This window comes from Alternaria ventricosa (genome assembly GCF_023758065.1).
Source record: "Alternaria ventricosa strain BMP 2768 chromosome Unknown scaffold_2, whole genome shotgun sequence".
NCBI lineage: Eukaryota > Fungi > Ascomycota > Dothideomycetes > Pleosporales > Pleosporaceae > Alternaria > Alternaria ventricosa.
This window is the reverse complement of record NW_026055682.1, coordinates 80,654-96,728: the sequence shown is the minus strand read 5'-3', so window position 1 is coordinate 96,728 and position 16,075 is coordinate 80,654. Positions and strand designations below refer to the sequence as shown.

The following is a 16,075-nucleotide window of genomic DNA, read 5'->3' as shown; positions in this document are numbered from 1 at the left end:
ATGTTGTCTGAAGTAGGCATTATCGGCAATAGCTACAGCACGTCAGAACACACGACCAACGAAATTGCGGCCATCACTTACTCTGCTCTGTAGTCAGAAACCGCAGCTCATCCGTTGTACTAGAGTTGTAAGGGTAGCTTTCGCCATAGTAACGATTCTCGAGAATCACTCCAAGGCCATTGAACTTTTCCATGAGTATCTGGATGACTAAAAGAATCGATTAATTACCAGAGAAGAGGTATCAAGGGAGTTCCGTTGCAATAACTTACTTCCAGTCTGCAAGTTAGAAAAGCGCGATTCTCCACTCGTCTCTCCGCCAATGTAGAGAAAAACCGGTCCTCCAGGCTTGTAGTAGGACGAATCAAAAACTAAGATACACGATTAGCTCATGCTGGATACTTATCTATTGCAACACACTTACAGTATCGTTGCGTGAACGTAGCATTGGTATGCGGAAGGTACCGATCGCTATCCGGAAAATGATCAATCTGCCCCAACAATCAGCAAAGACCCATCGATTACCCAAAAGCCATGCGACTCACCAATTGATCAATGGTATGCGCCTCATAAGCCGGCGCCGCATCACCAGCCTGTCTTTTCTCCATCCATGGCGTCCATTTCTGAGCCGGGCCCGCAGACCCCAGCGCCGCGAAACTGCAAACCGTTGTCAGAAACCTCATTCTCGAAGCCTCCGGAGGTCTGTTCAGTCGACGTACCAGTATACTTTGGAAGTACCGCACTACTTATATACCTCCCTCAAACCCGGCTTCTCGGAACCTGAGCTTACCATCGCGTCATGTTCCTCTGGTGCATCAAAGCGGGGCAGAGCTGCAGAGCGATGCCTAGACAGGCAGGTAGACGCAAGGCTTGTGCAGGCTTGGAGAAGCTTGTCGCTGCTTGGTATCTGGCTTGCTGCTTTGGAGCTATTTGCTTACTCTGTCTTATCGTGCGGTGAGGCTTTTCTGCGAGGTGTAGGGTGCGCGCTGTGTTTGCGAGCTGTGTTGGTTGTGTGGCAGCGCGGCTTTGGCAGGAAGGAAGGAACCCGCATCCTCACTCCCAAGGACGATGTTGATGGCGGCAATGAGGTTACGCATTTCCGAATAGATCAATTGTGTGCATAAAAATACATACACATGCGCCATTGTAAGATTGGGTTCATTCGGATACCCTGAGTGCTACATCGAGTTCCAATCAATAGCCCCAATGTGATGGTTGGTACGTAGCGCGATGCTTCCTGTGACCGCGCTCGTGTCGCGGTGATTTAAATGCAATGACTGAATGGTACTCTGAGCGGATAGTATACGAGACCTCCACCACCTCCCCTCCGCCTCCCCCACCCACCTACGATGACGCAACACCGCACCGCCCATCTTTCTCATCCATCCTCACTCCAACTCCACACTCGTAGGCCTAACCGCCATACCCGCTCTCTCATACGTCCGATCCGTAGCTTCCATCTGCCTAACACTCTCCTCGCCGTCCACCCAAGCACCACTCCCCTCTCTACCCTTAACCCTATTCACAAACTCCTCGAGTTGGTACCGATATGACGTCCACCAATCCTGTCCCCTTTCTTCGCCACCCATGCCCTCTGGCCATTTGTACGCTGTTTTGTATTCGGTGTTCTTTTCAACTTTGACAATTTTGCCAGATGCAAGTTCGTGCAGGGTGGTCGTAGTGGTAATGTCGATACGATGATACGCATGCGGACTCATGAAACCCGAGAAGACAATTATCTTCTGACTAGACTTTCGCAGACCGTTTTCCACACCAAGATCCTCAGGATGCAGAGTCACAGAGATCCAGGCGAGCAGATCGCGGAAACTGGGCCAGTTTGATGTCAACCATGGAAACCAATAACCACCCCGAGCACCCAGATCCGCTGAAACGTGACCAGTGCCGCCATTAGGAAAAGTATAGGTGGCTTCCATGGCCTGGTCGCAGCGCTGGTCGTGAGGTGCGTGTATGAGACGAGGTATCGCTGAAGTAACTTCTGCGGGCTCAGTTCCAAAGACGCCTCGTAGCGCGGAGAGGGTGTAATGTCCTAGATCCATTGCAGCACCGCCCGCAAGATCGTACTCGAATCTGATGTCCGTCGCTGGGATACCTCCTTTGGGCACTCCAGCGCGGGCACTCGCTTTCTCTATGTTTTGCTCATCGAATTGCGACAGGAAGACATGCCAGGCGGGGTGGAAGCGATAGTGACTTGCTTCAACAAGGATCGGAGCGTTCGGAGCATTGAGGATTTGGTGGTGGAAAAGAGAGCGTGCTTCTTGTGCGTTGGAGACGGAGGGTTTTTCTAGTAGGACGTGTTTTCCTGCTTTGAGGGCCGCGAGCGTCCATTTGTAGTGGAGGCCGTTGGGGAGGGGGTTGTATATACAGTCGATGGATGGGTCGTTGATGAGCGCTACAACAAGTCAGCGAGTGGACACTGTGCGAGACCTCCACCACCTCCCCTCCTGCTCCCCTCCTCCTCCCCTCCGCCTCCCCCACCCACCCTGGGGGTTGTATATACAGTCAATGGATGGATCGTTGATGAGCGCTACCATGGGTCAGTGTGACCTTGCGGTAGTCCAAGAATCCGTCATGATGTTTCCGGACCGATGGAAATGCCATGAGATGGTATACCTACCTTCATAGCTCTCATGAACAATTGGCACATCCCATCTCTTCGCATAAGCCTCCGCTTTGGTCTTGTCTCTAGCTGCAACAGCAACGACTATGACCTCTGCATGTGACCGCGCTGGGATGATCAGAGCTAATGGACTGTTCGAAGATATATTTTAGCTTCAAGTCTCATTTTGACGTCCTGTTATGGACAAAGACAGTAGAGCGTAGACGTACGCAATCTTGGCAGCTCCCAAAATGCCGAAGCGCAGCGCATCCGACTTCTTCGTCACTGGCTTGCGTCCACCAGCCCACTCACCAAACTCCGCCATGGAATTCAACCAATCGACGAGCCCCATGTTTGACTACGCGTGAAATGCGAAACGCAATAGCTGAGCAGGAATAATGAGGAAGAGGAGGACCTATATTTGTATGTAGGATCGTCTTCCAAGCGGGCGTTACGCGCAACATACGCCCCGCATGCAGTGCGCTGTATCGCAGCTGGACTTCCAAGATTCCCGAGGCGCGGAGTAGATGATTGGTCCGCTCGTACGTCAAGCTACTTCAACCTGCAAGTGGCGCCTGTGGCTGTGCATCAGGACCATGAACTACATCACAACGACATCTCAACTTCAAAACTCGCAGTGTCTGAACGCGAGCGAGAGGTCCGCCTGATACCTCAGATGTATCCTCCAAAGGTCTAGAGCAGGTACGCCGACAATCGATGATCAGCATATGCAGTTGGTGTGTAGTGAGGGCAATACACAGCACTTCAGCCGGATACAGCATCTTGCAGATGGAGCGTGGGGTGTTCCTTGCCGTACTTGCATACGTCCTCCAAGACGCGTTGATACCGTATAGTTCAGCTAGTCGAACCTACAGTGTGGCAGCCATGTTCGCGACAACGCAAGATACTTTAATGCCTGAAAGATAGGCTGAATCTAACCTTACGCGCCTCAGAGTCGTCGACCCGGCTATTAACCACAGGCACCGCCTATCCAAATACCGAGGCACCGTTTGAAGCAAGATTCTCTCACACTGGACTCCAGAGCAGACCATGCAAGATCAGCGCGCAACATCCTCGGCCAGCGGCTCCAGCGGCGATAACACCTGTGGCAATATCGACTCATGGCGCGATTAAATCGCTGTGATTGTTTCAGATGTCAGACATGGTGGCGAGATACAACAAATCCACTTTACCGTATTAGACGACGTGCATGAACGGCATGTTCAGGACGCTTGCTTGTTTGATCGACAGAGCTACACACACACGATTGTGTGGGAAAGAGTGGGTGTGGGATAGTGGGATATTATTGTCCACGAATGCCTTGTTGCCTGCGAAACAGATTGCGCAAGCGACGACGGGCAAGGAGGGTGGACATCCTTGTTTTGACACGGTATCTTGCAGGCATTGCAGGCATTGCATATCATGCATAGTGGTAGGCAAATAAAGGAGGAGTTATTGTTGACTGCCCGTCTTGCATGATCTCCATGAATTGGGAGCGGAAATTTGTCGGTGACAGCTCCAGTGTGACGGAGGTATTGTGATGAAAATCGTTTATGTGTGCTCGGCGAGCAAACAACATGTGGGAAAAAAATAATTTCGCCGAGCTTTTGATCAACCGGACTGAACGTTTACCGTGCTGGGGTCTACGCTTTGAAGTCATTGCGAGGGCGGTTCGCTTACAGCCGCAGTTGCTTGGCTGATGGTGAATCTGCGTAATGATCAACCGAAAGGAGTGTGATGGTTAGGCGAACAAGGCGAATATCGCAATTCCCACATTAATAACAACCTGGGAAGTCACAAGATTGAAAATCCTCCTCACTCACACATGCTGCGTTGGAACCTCTCCACCTGACCTATACAGCGGTGAGCCATGTAAGGGTTTTTACAGCGGTAGCCGGCAGCTACAGGTTCAACGGCTTTTCCCTTTTTGCGCGATGGGATCCGAGAACCCGGTTGCGACATGGGGACATCGGCCAAATTGCAACGGCGTCCGTGTCGTAACGGTGACAGCTTGGGTACACCGCTGAAGGTGAGTCAGAGCGAGTGATCCAAGTCGCCGAACGATCTACCAAGAAAGGCCGACTTGCGTGGGTTGATTGACAGCGAGCGGACTTTGCCAGCGCTCGGAGCGCGGTAGGCATCAAGGAAAAATAAGGCTGCAGGCTGCATACTGTCTGCCCGCGGGGACCCACGATCTGCGCGAAAAGCAACGTGGTTTGTGGAATGCGGGCGTGAGTCAATGATCTGCCAGGGATATCAGCAAAGCACTTGGACGCACGCAGAGGGCTTGCATGCGACGTGTGATTGACGTGCGCTTGCGTGCGTGAAAGTTGATGTATCGAAGGACGACTGCAGGTTTCCACACGTTGTACACACGGCAACGCGCAGCTTGCGTCAGCCGATGGCGTACATGGATGCCTCGCTTCTTTGCAGGACGGATTGAGTTGACGTCTGACAGAGCTGTTCTTAGCATCATCGGTGTTTGCGAGAGGCAATTTGATAGCTAAGCGATAGGTCTGTGTGCGTGCTGAGGACCGATTGCATGGTTGCTCAGGTCCGTATTCATCAGACCGGAATGCAGCCTTGTTGCCTTCTGCCAATGACACAGAATGGCAGAGGACGAAGGACGTCGGCGTTGCTCGAAGTCAATTGGCAAATGAGCGGTGCCATGAAACCGAGGGACTCCCAGTCAGCAGCGCAGAGTGGTGTAAACTGTCTACGCCTGGGCCCGAGCCGTCTTTGGTCGCCCATTGCGAACGTCGGCATACTCATCCGAGTATCAAAGGTCAAACACCGTCAGGGTGCTGCCCCCAACCTGAACGTGGTGTGCCCGGACCCGCTCGGAGGGGCGGAGATTGGCGTCAATTTGCGGCGTAGGCACACAATGGTACTTCCTGTGTAACCGCGCGATGCGCAGGTTGTTGTTGGCCATGATAGCAGAGGGGTAGTAGTGTAACGCGACGCATACCGCTAACGGCTGCGCAGCTGCGGGCACGTCTGGCAGAGCGGTGAAGTCGTGCAACATGCGAAGCTGCTATGGCGACAGACGGTGCTGGGTAGCGTACAACTAGGCATGCAGCAGTGGTTGGCTATACGCGCAGAGGAGTCATCTGCCTCAGCTGAGAGCAGGGCAGCAGCATGCACTTGTGCCTGAACGGATTCACGGCCGTCGTTTGGAGCTAGGCAGGCAGGCGCAACCGAGCCACAACCACAGACTAGAGCCCTGCCAATATTCGCATTCAGACACCGCATCAGTCCTGCTGATTAGCGTTCGCAAGATGAAGCGGCGGCAAGTATCGTCGTTCCTGCACAAGCATGCCGGGGTGGTGCCGTGATTCCAAGAGTGAACCGGTCACACGGAAGGTTTCGGTAGCTGCGGGACACCTGAATCTGCATCGCAGGTCAATAAACGAGTCGCATTATTGGCTCTCTATTCGACCTGTCAGGACTACGTCACACACAGCCCACGTGTGTACCACCAAAGCGCTTGTGATGTACAGGTGCCTGATTGTGGAGGTTGCAGTCCTGATGGCTCTGACATGCTGCCGCGCTTGTCAACCACCGGCGCCTCCTATCACCGCCATGTGCCTTAGCGGATAGCAATGGTGGTGTGCACGGGAACTATCGCGCGCTCGCTGACAACTGGGCAGCCATGTTAGCGGAAGATGCCTTGCGCCCAGGAGACGTTCACTTCAGCCCCCAACGCCTTGAGTGTCGACTGCCGACGCGATTAGTGATCAGGAGGATTCTGTGGCGATAATTAGCACGCGGGGTTTCACATGCAACAACAAGAGACGAGGTAATGCGTGTAGTTGATCTGAGATCAAATGATTAATGCTATGAGACGATATTGGGTATTCCTCCTGGCTGTGATGCCGCCTAACCAGTAATAGAACTCCAAAAAGCTAATGATGCTATGATGCCACACAGCCCAATCCCAAGCGCCAACTAATGCATGTTCCAAAGCAAGTAATACGCTCAATATTAGAAGGGACTGCGGTGTGTATGTGCCAAAATGAAGTAGGCGTCTATAGAGAAGGATCGTTCCGGACACCCGAGCCAGCGTGTGTGGGATATGCAGTCGTAGCCATGCTCCGATTGTGAGTCAGACGAGCAGGTCCTGGTAGATGCAGCAATGCCACATGGCTGCAGGCCGTCATGTGGAGGCTTGTTGATGCAAGGCTGATGTGGTGTGGGATCGCTCTCCAAAGACAAGCGTAGGCTGCTTTTAACCGGATTTCGCGGCGGATGTCAGGTGAGTGACAGGGAGTTGTTCGTGGTCTAGGGCGCGTAGTGCGTCCAAGATCAGATCGTACTGGGTGCTGCAGATGCACTGCATGATGGCGGCAGACCAGGCGGCAAGGTGCGGGTCGATGTCGGTTGGTAGAGTATTAGGGTGGGGTGCGGTGGATGTTCGGGTAAGGATGCGGAGTTGATATCGATGTTGTGGTGCGCCAAAGCCAAGTGTGTAAGTCGAGCAAGACAGACATGTGAGTTGATGGTCATGTCCATGTCTATTTGGATGGGACAGGAGGCAGAGGACGGGTTGGTGGTGGGCCAGGGCAAGGTGGGAGGTTTTGCGATCCCATGTTGGACTCTTCGTAGATGATGGCGGCCATTGTGTTGAGTTGAAGGTGAAGCTGGTAGGCTTGTGTAGAGCGGAAGCGTTGAGTAGGTTGTTGTAGTGTTGGTTGGTAGTGTTGTAGTAGTGGTAGTGGTAGTAGTCTTCGGCTCTGGATGATGAAACGAACTCTCCGATGGTGGGGGGTCAACGTATTTATGTTTGTGCTCAGATTGCAGACCCCCAAAATGTCGGTCAGCTACGTACTTTGACGATGTGTGTAATAATGCTAGGCAGGGCATGGCACGGCCCAAGCGGTGAAAGAGGCGTTGGGCTGATGAGCAGGAAAGGGGTGGCTCCTGGCTTGTGCATAAGCTAAAGCACGCCGAAACATCGCTGATCCTGGTCACTTAATGAGCAGGGGGGAGAAGAAACACGAACTCGCGCGTTACCGCCTTGTCGTTTCATCGCCCTCGTGACTGCGTGAAGATCGCGTTGATCCAATCCTGTCGCAGTATTGTCGCCGTTGCGGCAGGTCCTTCGTACAACGCATCATCCTTCAGGCAAGGCAGCAGGCTCAGCGAGGCATGATTGACCCACGGCACGTTCGTTCTCTCTCTTCTGACATCACCTGTTCCCTGACATTACCGGCTTATTGCTAGCAGACATGGCTAGTGCGAACGGTCGTGTGAATGAAACGTAGCCCTCCTTTTCACCTTGACGGTGCGCAGGGCTGGGATCAGTCGCCGCCTTGGGACCGCTTGCAAGAGGGTTTGCTTGCGAGCGCTTCAGGAACAGGCATCGCTCGGTTCCAGTAGCCGGTGCGTGCCAGGAGCAAATTCTGACACACTGACAGTAAATTTCCGTCACACAATTTGCGACGTCGCCTATTTGCCAACGTCCGACACCCACCGACCTCCAGCGCAGGACGAAGATCTAGCGCCTATGCCGACCTTCTCCCGTGCTTCTTTGACGCTTCCACCCAATTTCGAAGCCCCCTAGAATTTTCCGCTCCACAATGTCCACAGCTGCTGGCGCCCGTGCTGGCGGTGTGAGGTCAGTCATGACTTTCCAGCTGTCGTCCTGAATCGACAGGCCGGGGTACACACGTTTGTTCGTGGGCAGCTAGGCTGAGAATGCGAAGCACCGCACAAAGGCATGTCATGATTATTTTTGTCTTTCTGGCTTGCCGTCTTCGTGCGACTCGTATTAATCCTGGCTCGCGCTTGTGACCGAGGTAGGAGTAGCTGCCGACGCCCAGTATGCCCTGTTTTCCAAGAACGTCCGGCGACCACAACTGGCTGGCAGTGGCCGCTCGATAAAGGTTATCAGGATATTCGGCTGGTCCGGAAGGACAGAGTTGAACGGGCGCCGTGCTGCCACTAGGCGCTCAGCACCGCAGAACACCATTGCGGAGTGACGGACAACAGCACCGCAACTTGCATGTCTCAGCTGGTCAAGATCCACGTGGATGCCAGGGGTCCACGTCCGACTTCAGATAGGCGTTCCTTTGATTGAGATTCGCAATATGTATGCCTCTCTTTACCCCTGCAGCCTCCCCGATCAATGCCACGATTGTCGAAGCGTTTGCCCTGAAGAGCCTGTGCGCGACAAGCAGAGAATGTCCCTTATTCATCAGAAAGAAAAAAAGTGCAGCGATGCGCTCATCGTCGAAGGTAAGCGATTAGATTTGCAGGGGGAGACGATGCGTCAAACTCAACACAGCAAGTATCGTCCTCACCATCGCCACCCCCTTCGGTAGTTCAGTAGCTCAGTCTCAACGCTTCCAAAGAGCAGCTGTTTCAGCATGGTGGGTAAGGATTGCGACGGTGTTACAGTCCAATGCGAAGACATGCGACAGCAGCGGAGATCTGGTCTCATCCCAGTAAAAGACTTTAGGGCTGACAAGCGTTCCAACCAACTGGCCAGCGCGGAGAGACGACAGGAGACCGAGCGTTAGCATGTCTGCCGTTAATTGACAGCCTGCAGCCCATAAGATTGGAGCCACAGAGTTGAGCTGCAGGGGCGGCCGCCATGCAGTAAGTTGCAGGAAGTAATCACGGCACCTTTCGACCGACAAACTTTTCGTCTTGAGGCTGTCTGATTCAATAAGCCCTCTCGCAGTTCCCAATGCAGGACTGCTTGCAGCAACGAATGCGGCGTTCATGTCGCCGAAAAAGAAACATCGTATTGGCACTGAACTCTATCAGCCGGCTCCGCTTTCGTCGATGTGACTAGCCGCTCACCGCGTCATTATAGAGATGGTGTTTATTCTGCCATGCTTTGGCAGCCATGGTGCGATAACGGCGGTGGATCAAGGCGATCGTCATCAGCAGATCAATAGCTTGTGTGGAGAGAACTCCAGGCACGCTGCTGCAGGTACGCGCACCAATGTCTCGGCGCCGCTGCCGCACTCAGTGTGGCTTACGCTCCTTCACTTTCGCGCGAAAGCGGATTGGGCTGTGCCAGGCCGGCGAGCCCGACGCGCTACCTGTGAAAGGACTCGAACAAGACAAAGACGAGACGACTTTGGAAGCGTCGTACGCCGGAGAAGCACCGAGTTCACGCTCGCCAAGGCAGTGGTTCCTCACATTTGTTTTCGATCAGCGAGCTGTGGAGCTGTGTCGCAATATTCAATGTATCGATCGAGCCCAAAATCTGCATTTAGATACAATAGCACGCCTGGTCGTACCGGAAAGCCGACTGATCCTCCCACCTTTGTCAATACATCAGCACTTCTGTGTGCTTTGTTTCAGATTCATTGTTCTCATCAAGTCCCCATTAGGAGATTGACCATGTTTGTGGTAAGATGAGGCGTGCGTACACAAGATGGCGCGCGAAAATCGTGGCGCACGTTGTGCCCTCTGGGAGAATGGTTCACTAAGCCAGCCACCTATTGCGCAGGGGCTTCCTAAAGGACCGCGCATTTATCCGGTACGATGGTTGAGCCCAGTGCGTCCCACGTGGATGAAGCCTGTCATGAACTTGTCGTGTTCAGGGTCGGCGAATCGTGACCGCCCTTGTTATTTTTGTCCCTGGTAGTCCGCGATCGTATCAGTCCACAGCTGTCATGATAGAATTGCCGGCCAGCTAGCACTAGCTTGCTGAATCTATTCAAACGGCGTCTTCATCGTCGTCGAGCTGTTCAGCCACAGCTTGCGTAGACACCCAATTCTCCAGCATTGCCTGGCTGGAAGTTGCGCCACTCGCTCCTGCCGGATTTCGCACGCCACGGCGCTTAATGACGAGACATAGTATACGGCCGTAGATACTGAAGCCGTCATATGATGTATTGAGACCAAGCTTTTTCTTATCATCAGCTTGTGGCTCCTCATCACTGGCCTGATCATCATCCCTTGTGCTGGCCTTCGTCTTGCTGCCATTGGCAGGAGGCTCGGGGACAAAGAGATCCGAACTTTCGCTGTCCGTATCATCGCCGATTCCATCATGCTCTTTGTTGCCTCTTCGGCGTCTTGGTCGTGCTGAACGTTCAGGCTGCTCTGCAGGCACATCGGCTGCAGGGATATCAGCAAGATTGATAGGCTCGTCATCCTCCTCCTCTCTGATGACTATCGGATCTGCGGCATCTTCGTTGATAACGACAGGCTGATCGCTAGTTCCGGTTGTCAGCCAGTTGGTGAGTTTGCCCGAGTTGCTCTGGATGCGGGCCTTGTCTTTGAAGATCTTTTGCTTGGTCAGAACGGAGTGGCGGGAGGATAGGTCCGTCAAGAAGATCGAAACCTCGAAATCATCTGACGTGAGGTTAGCCGTCTGAGTAAGACTGCAGCATATATGCGGGGATGCTTGTATCCTAGATGGTTCGACAAGGCTTCATGCAGCTTACCTTCAACGACAACATCCTTCACTCCCTTCTTTTTAGATTTGGCACCACCTCGGCCTTTACCCCGCTCGTTTTCTTCTCGCAGTTTGGGCAGTACAAGCGGTCGTATGGCCTGAATGACGCGTGGCAGTGCTGGATCATCGCGTTTCAACAGCCATGCCTCAGCGTCGGCAGGTCTGTCGAGATAGATGCGGACCTCGAGGACCGAATGTTTTGTAATCCGCAAGTAGCGTCGGAGTGGTGCCATGTTGGAGTTGTGGTTGATGTCGACGATGTAATCAAGCAAGTGCGACTGGGAGCATGGAAACCAACGATGATGCGTGTTCACGTGCACGCGTTCCGACGCTAGGAACGTTCCGATCGGCCTGCGCAGAAGTTGTAGACAAGTGCGTCAGCGCTCTGTGAACCAACAGCGCACCGCAACACCGCACAGGAGATGGTGCTTGAACTTCATGTATGGGGCCCAGCCTTTGGCCTCCCCTCAATAGAACCGGAATGCATAGCGACGGTTGCCTACTGCCAGCGCGTTATTCCCAAGGGAGACTGGACACTCGTCGCGGAGCACGACCCCACGGTAGGCGCCACAGGTACAGGACTGCAACCCCACCGTGGCCGACGTACATTCTTACACAGCAGCAGAGAGCCTGCCGATTCTTTTTGATGACGATGTTGCGACCGCCTCTGGCTTCGAGGATATCGTCGCATACCTGCGCAATCACCCTGCGGTTACCAATGACCTCGATGTCAACCTATCCAGTAGACAGCGGACCGACAGGACGGCGTGAGTACCCAACGACCAAGTACTAGGCGTGTTCTAACGCATTTCTAGTTTTATCACGTTTCTCCAGTCCACGGCGACGCCTCTGATCGACCTATCCCTCTACGTCTCTGCTGAAAACTACAACACCGCGACCTCGTCCGCTTACACCGCAATCCTGCCATGGTATGCCAACTACACCGTCCCGCCGAAACGACGAGACCTTGCGAGAGCCCGGACGGCGCACATGGGACTGAGTAGCTTGGATGTGGATACTGCAGCCGAGGAAGGCTTTGCCCCGGGTCGTGGGACTGCTTCGTCCGAATATGAGGCCGCAAAACGGGCAGCTGGCATACCGACCGAAAGTCAACCCAGCAGTATGAGCATGGGGCGTGGAAAGGGTCTAGGCGGTCTCCTAGGTGGCCAAGTGTACGCTGCGCGCTTCAGACTGGATGCTCTGTCGGGCGAGCTCTTGGATCCCTTGTCAGATCTATTGGGCAAACACGACCATCTCTTTCGTGGGGAGCAGCCTTCTAGCTTGGATTGTCTTGCCTTTGGCTATTTGTCCTTGCTGTACTACCCAACCGTGCCCCAAGCTTGGCTCAGGGAGACTATCCAGACCAAGTATCCACGCATCGGAGCATACATTCGCAGGTTGCGCAAGGAGTTCTTCTACACCGACGAGGTCGACCCGGTGGATGTCTGGTCTGTTTCTACTGGCGCGAAGAAATTCCTCAGAAGTACATCTCTACCATGGACAGCAAGATCACAGACTCTCGCCTCCAGTACGGTAGCTAGTGCGAAGGAGATCTTGGGCAACATTCCTGGACTGTCTGCCTTGTCTGGACGGCATAACGTCGTTGTCTCACAGCCAACGCTAGTATCAAAGCGCATCAGATCTGAGCTCCCGTCTCCGTTGTTCGTCAACACCCTCCTAGGTGTGACAACAGTATTCGCAGTGGGACTAGCATCGCTAGCTGTGCACCACCGCCGGTCACCGCGGGAGGGTGAACTTATCTTCTGGGCTCTGCGCCCAACCACTGGCCTGGGCGAAGCAGGTAGCATCCTCAGTGTCTTCGCCAACTCGCTGCATGACGGAGCGATGTATTAGTTCTGAGCATGATGATCTAGCGATATACCATGGTTTTATGCACGAGTTATACATGGGCAGTGTAGACTTTGAGAAAACCAAGTTTCTGCCATAGGCCAAAGCTTGCCATTGCAAGCGTGTATTTGGAATTGCGAAGATAACCACGCTGCACCAGTGCTGTACACGCACGTCGCGGAACCTCCGGCAACGAAGTCCATTCCTCTACAGCAACATCTCCGCTGCCATGTAGTCGCTGTCCTGGCGAGCATTGAAAACTTGCAGAAAGTAACCACTTGAACTTTATTAGATGCGCAACCTGATTTATAGACGACTTGAATGGCTCCTTCCGAGGGTCTAGGGAGAGACGATTTCCTGGTAGTGCGGTTGTCATGGCGCCCATGGGTCCCGAAAACAGGCACACATCAACGTCACATCAGCCGGATCGAACATAGCCACTGGCGCCAAAAGTTCTGGCCCCAAGCTAGGTGGGATCAGCGCAAGCAGGGCAACCATTGTCTGACTGTGTACGATATGTGTGTCGCATGCGAGTGCAAACCACGAGAAAGGGTCTGGGTCCAAATGCAGGTACTCAGGGTCGTAGAAGGATGCTCTATGCTGGTTTGGGCGTGCCAATGTCGCAGTGTGGAGGATGTGCATGATGTGAGGGAAGGTAGCGTGTCCGAGAACATGATCGCCACGGGGAGAGTGGGGCTAGGCAAACGCTACGTCATTGAAGTCCCCTAAACAAAACCTCCGTCATACCGCGACATCTCTGCGCCTTCCATATCAACACCGCGCCGCCCCCGAAACTTCAAGCACGACTACATTCCTCCAATCCACACTTGATCAATCGCCAGAACACCACCGCCAATATGCACAGGACCTACAGCATGCGCCAGTCTCGCGCGCCCACGGCGTCGCAGATTCAGAGCCCCCCGCCCCCTTCGTCCTCGACCAAGAGCGGACGCTTCTTTGGCAAGGCCAACATCGGTACGTCCTCCAGATACGGTTATGCCCACTTTGGTCTTGATTCCAGTCCCGACGCGAATCGTGCGAGGAGCTTCGCGCAATGCCATTTTTGCATACCGCATGTGCAGAGCTCGTCGCATGGCTCAGCAATGACGACCATTTCGAGCGTTGATGCTCCCGGATAGCGTCCAGACTGTTCATAGAATGCTTTCTTATGCTACAGTTGCTGACTGGCCCTCTACCATACAGGCCACACCTTCCGCCACAAGTCCGCTGGTGCCTTCGGACCCGACCTTGCAAAGAAGCTGTCACAACTTGTCAAGATGGAGAAGAACGTCATGCGCAGCATGGAGCTTGTTTCCAGGGAGCGCATGGAGGTCGCAGTAAGCTTGCACAACCCTGTGCGACTCTGCGTAGTACTAACTGGCCACACAGCAACAACTCTCCATTTGGGGCGAGGCTTGCGACGACGACGTCTCTGACGTCACTGACAAGCTCGGTGTCCTCATCTACGAGATCGGTGAGCTCGAGGACCAGTATGTTGACCGTTACGACCAATACCGCGTCACCATCAAGAGCATCCGCAACATTGAGGCTTCCGTCCAGCCCAGCCGTGACCGTAAGTCTACTATGTGCGCGCTGTCAGATTGACGCTTACGTCCAAACAGGCAAGCAGAAGATCACCGACCAGATTGCTCAGTTGAAGTACAAGGAGCCCAACTCTCCCAAGATCGTTGTCCTCGAGCAGGAGCTTGTACGCGCTGAGGCCGAGTCCCTCGTCGCAGAGGCCCAACTCTCCAACATCACCCGTGAGAAGCTCAAGGCAGCTTTCACGTACCAATTCGATGCCATGCGCGAGCACTGCGAGAAGCTTGCCATTATCGCCGGCTACGGAAAGCACTTGCTCGAGCTGGTCGACGACACCCCCGTCACTCCCGGAGAGACCCGCCAGGCTTACGATGGCTACGAGGCTAGCAAGGCGTAAGTTTATCTACTCGTTCCGATGAGAAACCTCCACTAACATACCACAGCATCATCCAAGACTGCGAGGACGCCCTTACCAACTGGGTGTCTCAGAACGCCTCTGTCTCCTCCAAGCTCTCCCAGCGATCGCGCACCCTTTCTCAGCGTCGCCGCAACCAGAACCGCAACATGGGCGAGGGTGTTGACCTCTCTGGCCAAGACCAGGCCCTCGACAGGGAGTCCGGCTTGTGGATCCCTGCCGAGCAGCACCAGGGCAACGGCTACGAGGGCGAAGATCTCGACGACGATGTCACTTCCACCATCGCTAGTGAGCACCAGCGCGGACGCGAGGACGAGAGGGTTGTTGCTGCTTAGACGTCGTCACTGACGGCTTAAGCAGTGTTCCACTCTCTGTCCACTAATAGTCCGTCTTGCCAAGGACTGACGACTTATACCCCCGATGGAATGAGCGACGACGACACTGCAGTTTTGGATCCGATATATCCGATCAATGTGGCTTGGGCTATGTGAAGGAAAAGGCTTTCTGGATGACCAATCGAAACTAGAAGCTGGAAGTATGCTTTTTTGCGTACACGGATATCATGACCTTTTTGACGATTTTTTCATCGCGCGTTTTCGTAGGAAACTGGCAGTAATAGTGTAATGAGATAATCTATATGCTTCGTTGAATATGATGCGACATGTGCAGATATCGCTGTGTGAGTGAAGTCCAGAAGCTCTTATCGTCGCAGCACCATGTGGGTCTGTAGGTATTCAATCTCTGTCACGGCATACATTACCCCGAACCTGAAAGCCCACCGGCCGGATGCACTTCGTTCTCATCGACAAGTTGCAGCATCCTTTTATCGAGCCGGCCCGCCCACCGATGTTCAATGCCATCGGTCATTTGCCGACGACCCACTTTCGGCGGGTGAGAGATACCCCACCTAACCGGTTTCGCTCATAGTGCGGGGCAACCAGGATGAATGTCAATGACCGAAGACGGGTCTTTTGCCGGCCCAAGGCCATTTTCCCTGGGGAACGTAGCGGCGTGTGACGTTTAGCTGTGGGGGTCTGGGGGGAGGAGTTACGTGGTCGATGTTTTGTGACTGACATCTTGACTCCAACTCTCAACTTCAGACGTCAAATCGGGTGTATCACAATTAAGAAAGAGCTAGATACTGGGAACAAAATAAAGAAGAGTACCACCGAAGAGAGCTACTGCATCTGTGGATAACGGCTTCCGTGCAGTATTCGTCCCGTCAACGTTCAACATCCAG

At 53.7% G+C, this 16,075-nt stretch overlaps 4 protein-coding genes across 4 annotated transcripts; 2 read left to right on the top strand and 2 right to left on the bottom strand.

The window, feature by feature from the left end:
• Positions 1-1,385: 1,385 nt before the first annotated feature.
• On the bottom strand, positions 1,386-2,667 carry J4E93_001065 (uncharacterized protein; the record flags this gene model as incomplete). The annotated part of the gene is made up of 2 exons (XM_049339021.1): positions 1,386-2,407; positions 2,661-2,667. The coding sequence occupies 2 exons, from the start codon at positions 2,665-2,667 to the stop codon at positions 1,386-1,388; spliced, it is 1,029 nt and encodes a 342-aa protein (XP_049202978.1).
• A 7,622-nt stretch (positions 2,668-10,289) lies between these two features.
• On the bottom strand, positions 10,290-11,263 carry J4E93_001064 (uncharacterized protein; the record flags this gene model as incomplete). Its single annotated transcript, XM_049339020.1, has 2 exons — positions 10,290-10,927; positions 11,020-11,263. The coding sequence occupies 2 exons, from the start codon at positions 11,261-11,263 to the stop codon at positions 10,290-10,292; spliced, it is 882 nt and encodes a 293-aa protein (XP_049202977.1).
• Positions 11,264-11,452: 189 nt separating this feature from the next.
• On the top strand, positions 11,453-12,884 carry J4E93_001063 (uncharacterized protein; the record flags this gene model as incomplete). Its single annotated transcript, XM_049339019.1, has 3 exons — positions 11,453-11,603; positions 11,656-11,797; positions 11,846-12,884. 3 exons carry the CDS (start codon positions 11,453-11,455, stop codon positions 12,882-12,884), a joined length of 1,332 nt encoding a protein of 443 aa, XP_049202976.1.
• An 851-nt stretch (positions 12,885-13,735) lies between these two features.
• On the top strand, positions 13,736-15,170 carry PIL1 (Eisosome core component; the record flags this gene model as incomplete). Its single annotated transcript, XM_049339018.1, has 5 exons — positions 13,736-13,853; positions 14,082-14,215; positions 14,268-14,451; positions 14,501-14,813; positions 14,864-15,170. 5 exons carry the CDS (start codon positions 13,736-13,738, stop codon positions 15,168-15,170), a joined length of 1,056 nt encoding a protein of 351 aa, XP_049202975.1.
• Between the last annotated feature and the right edge of the window lie 905 nt (positions 15,171-16,075).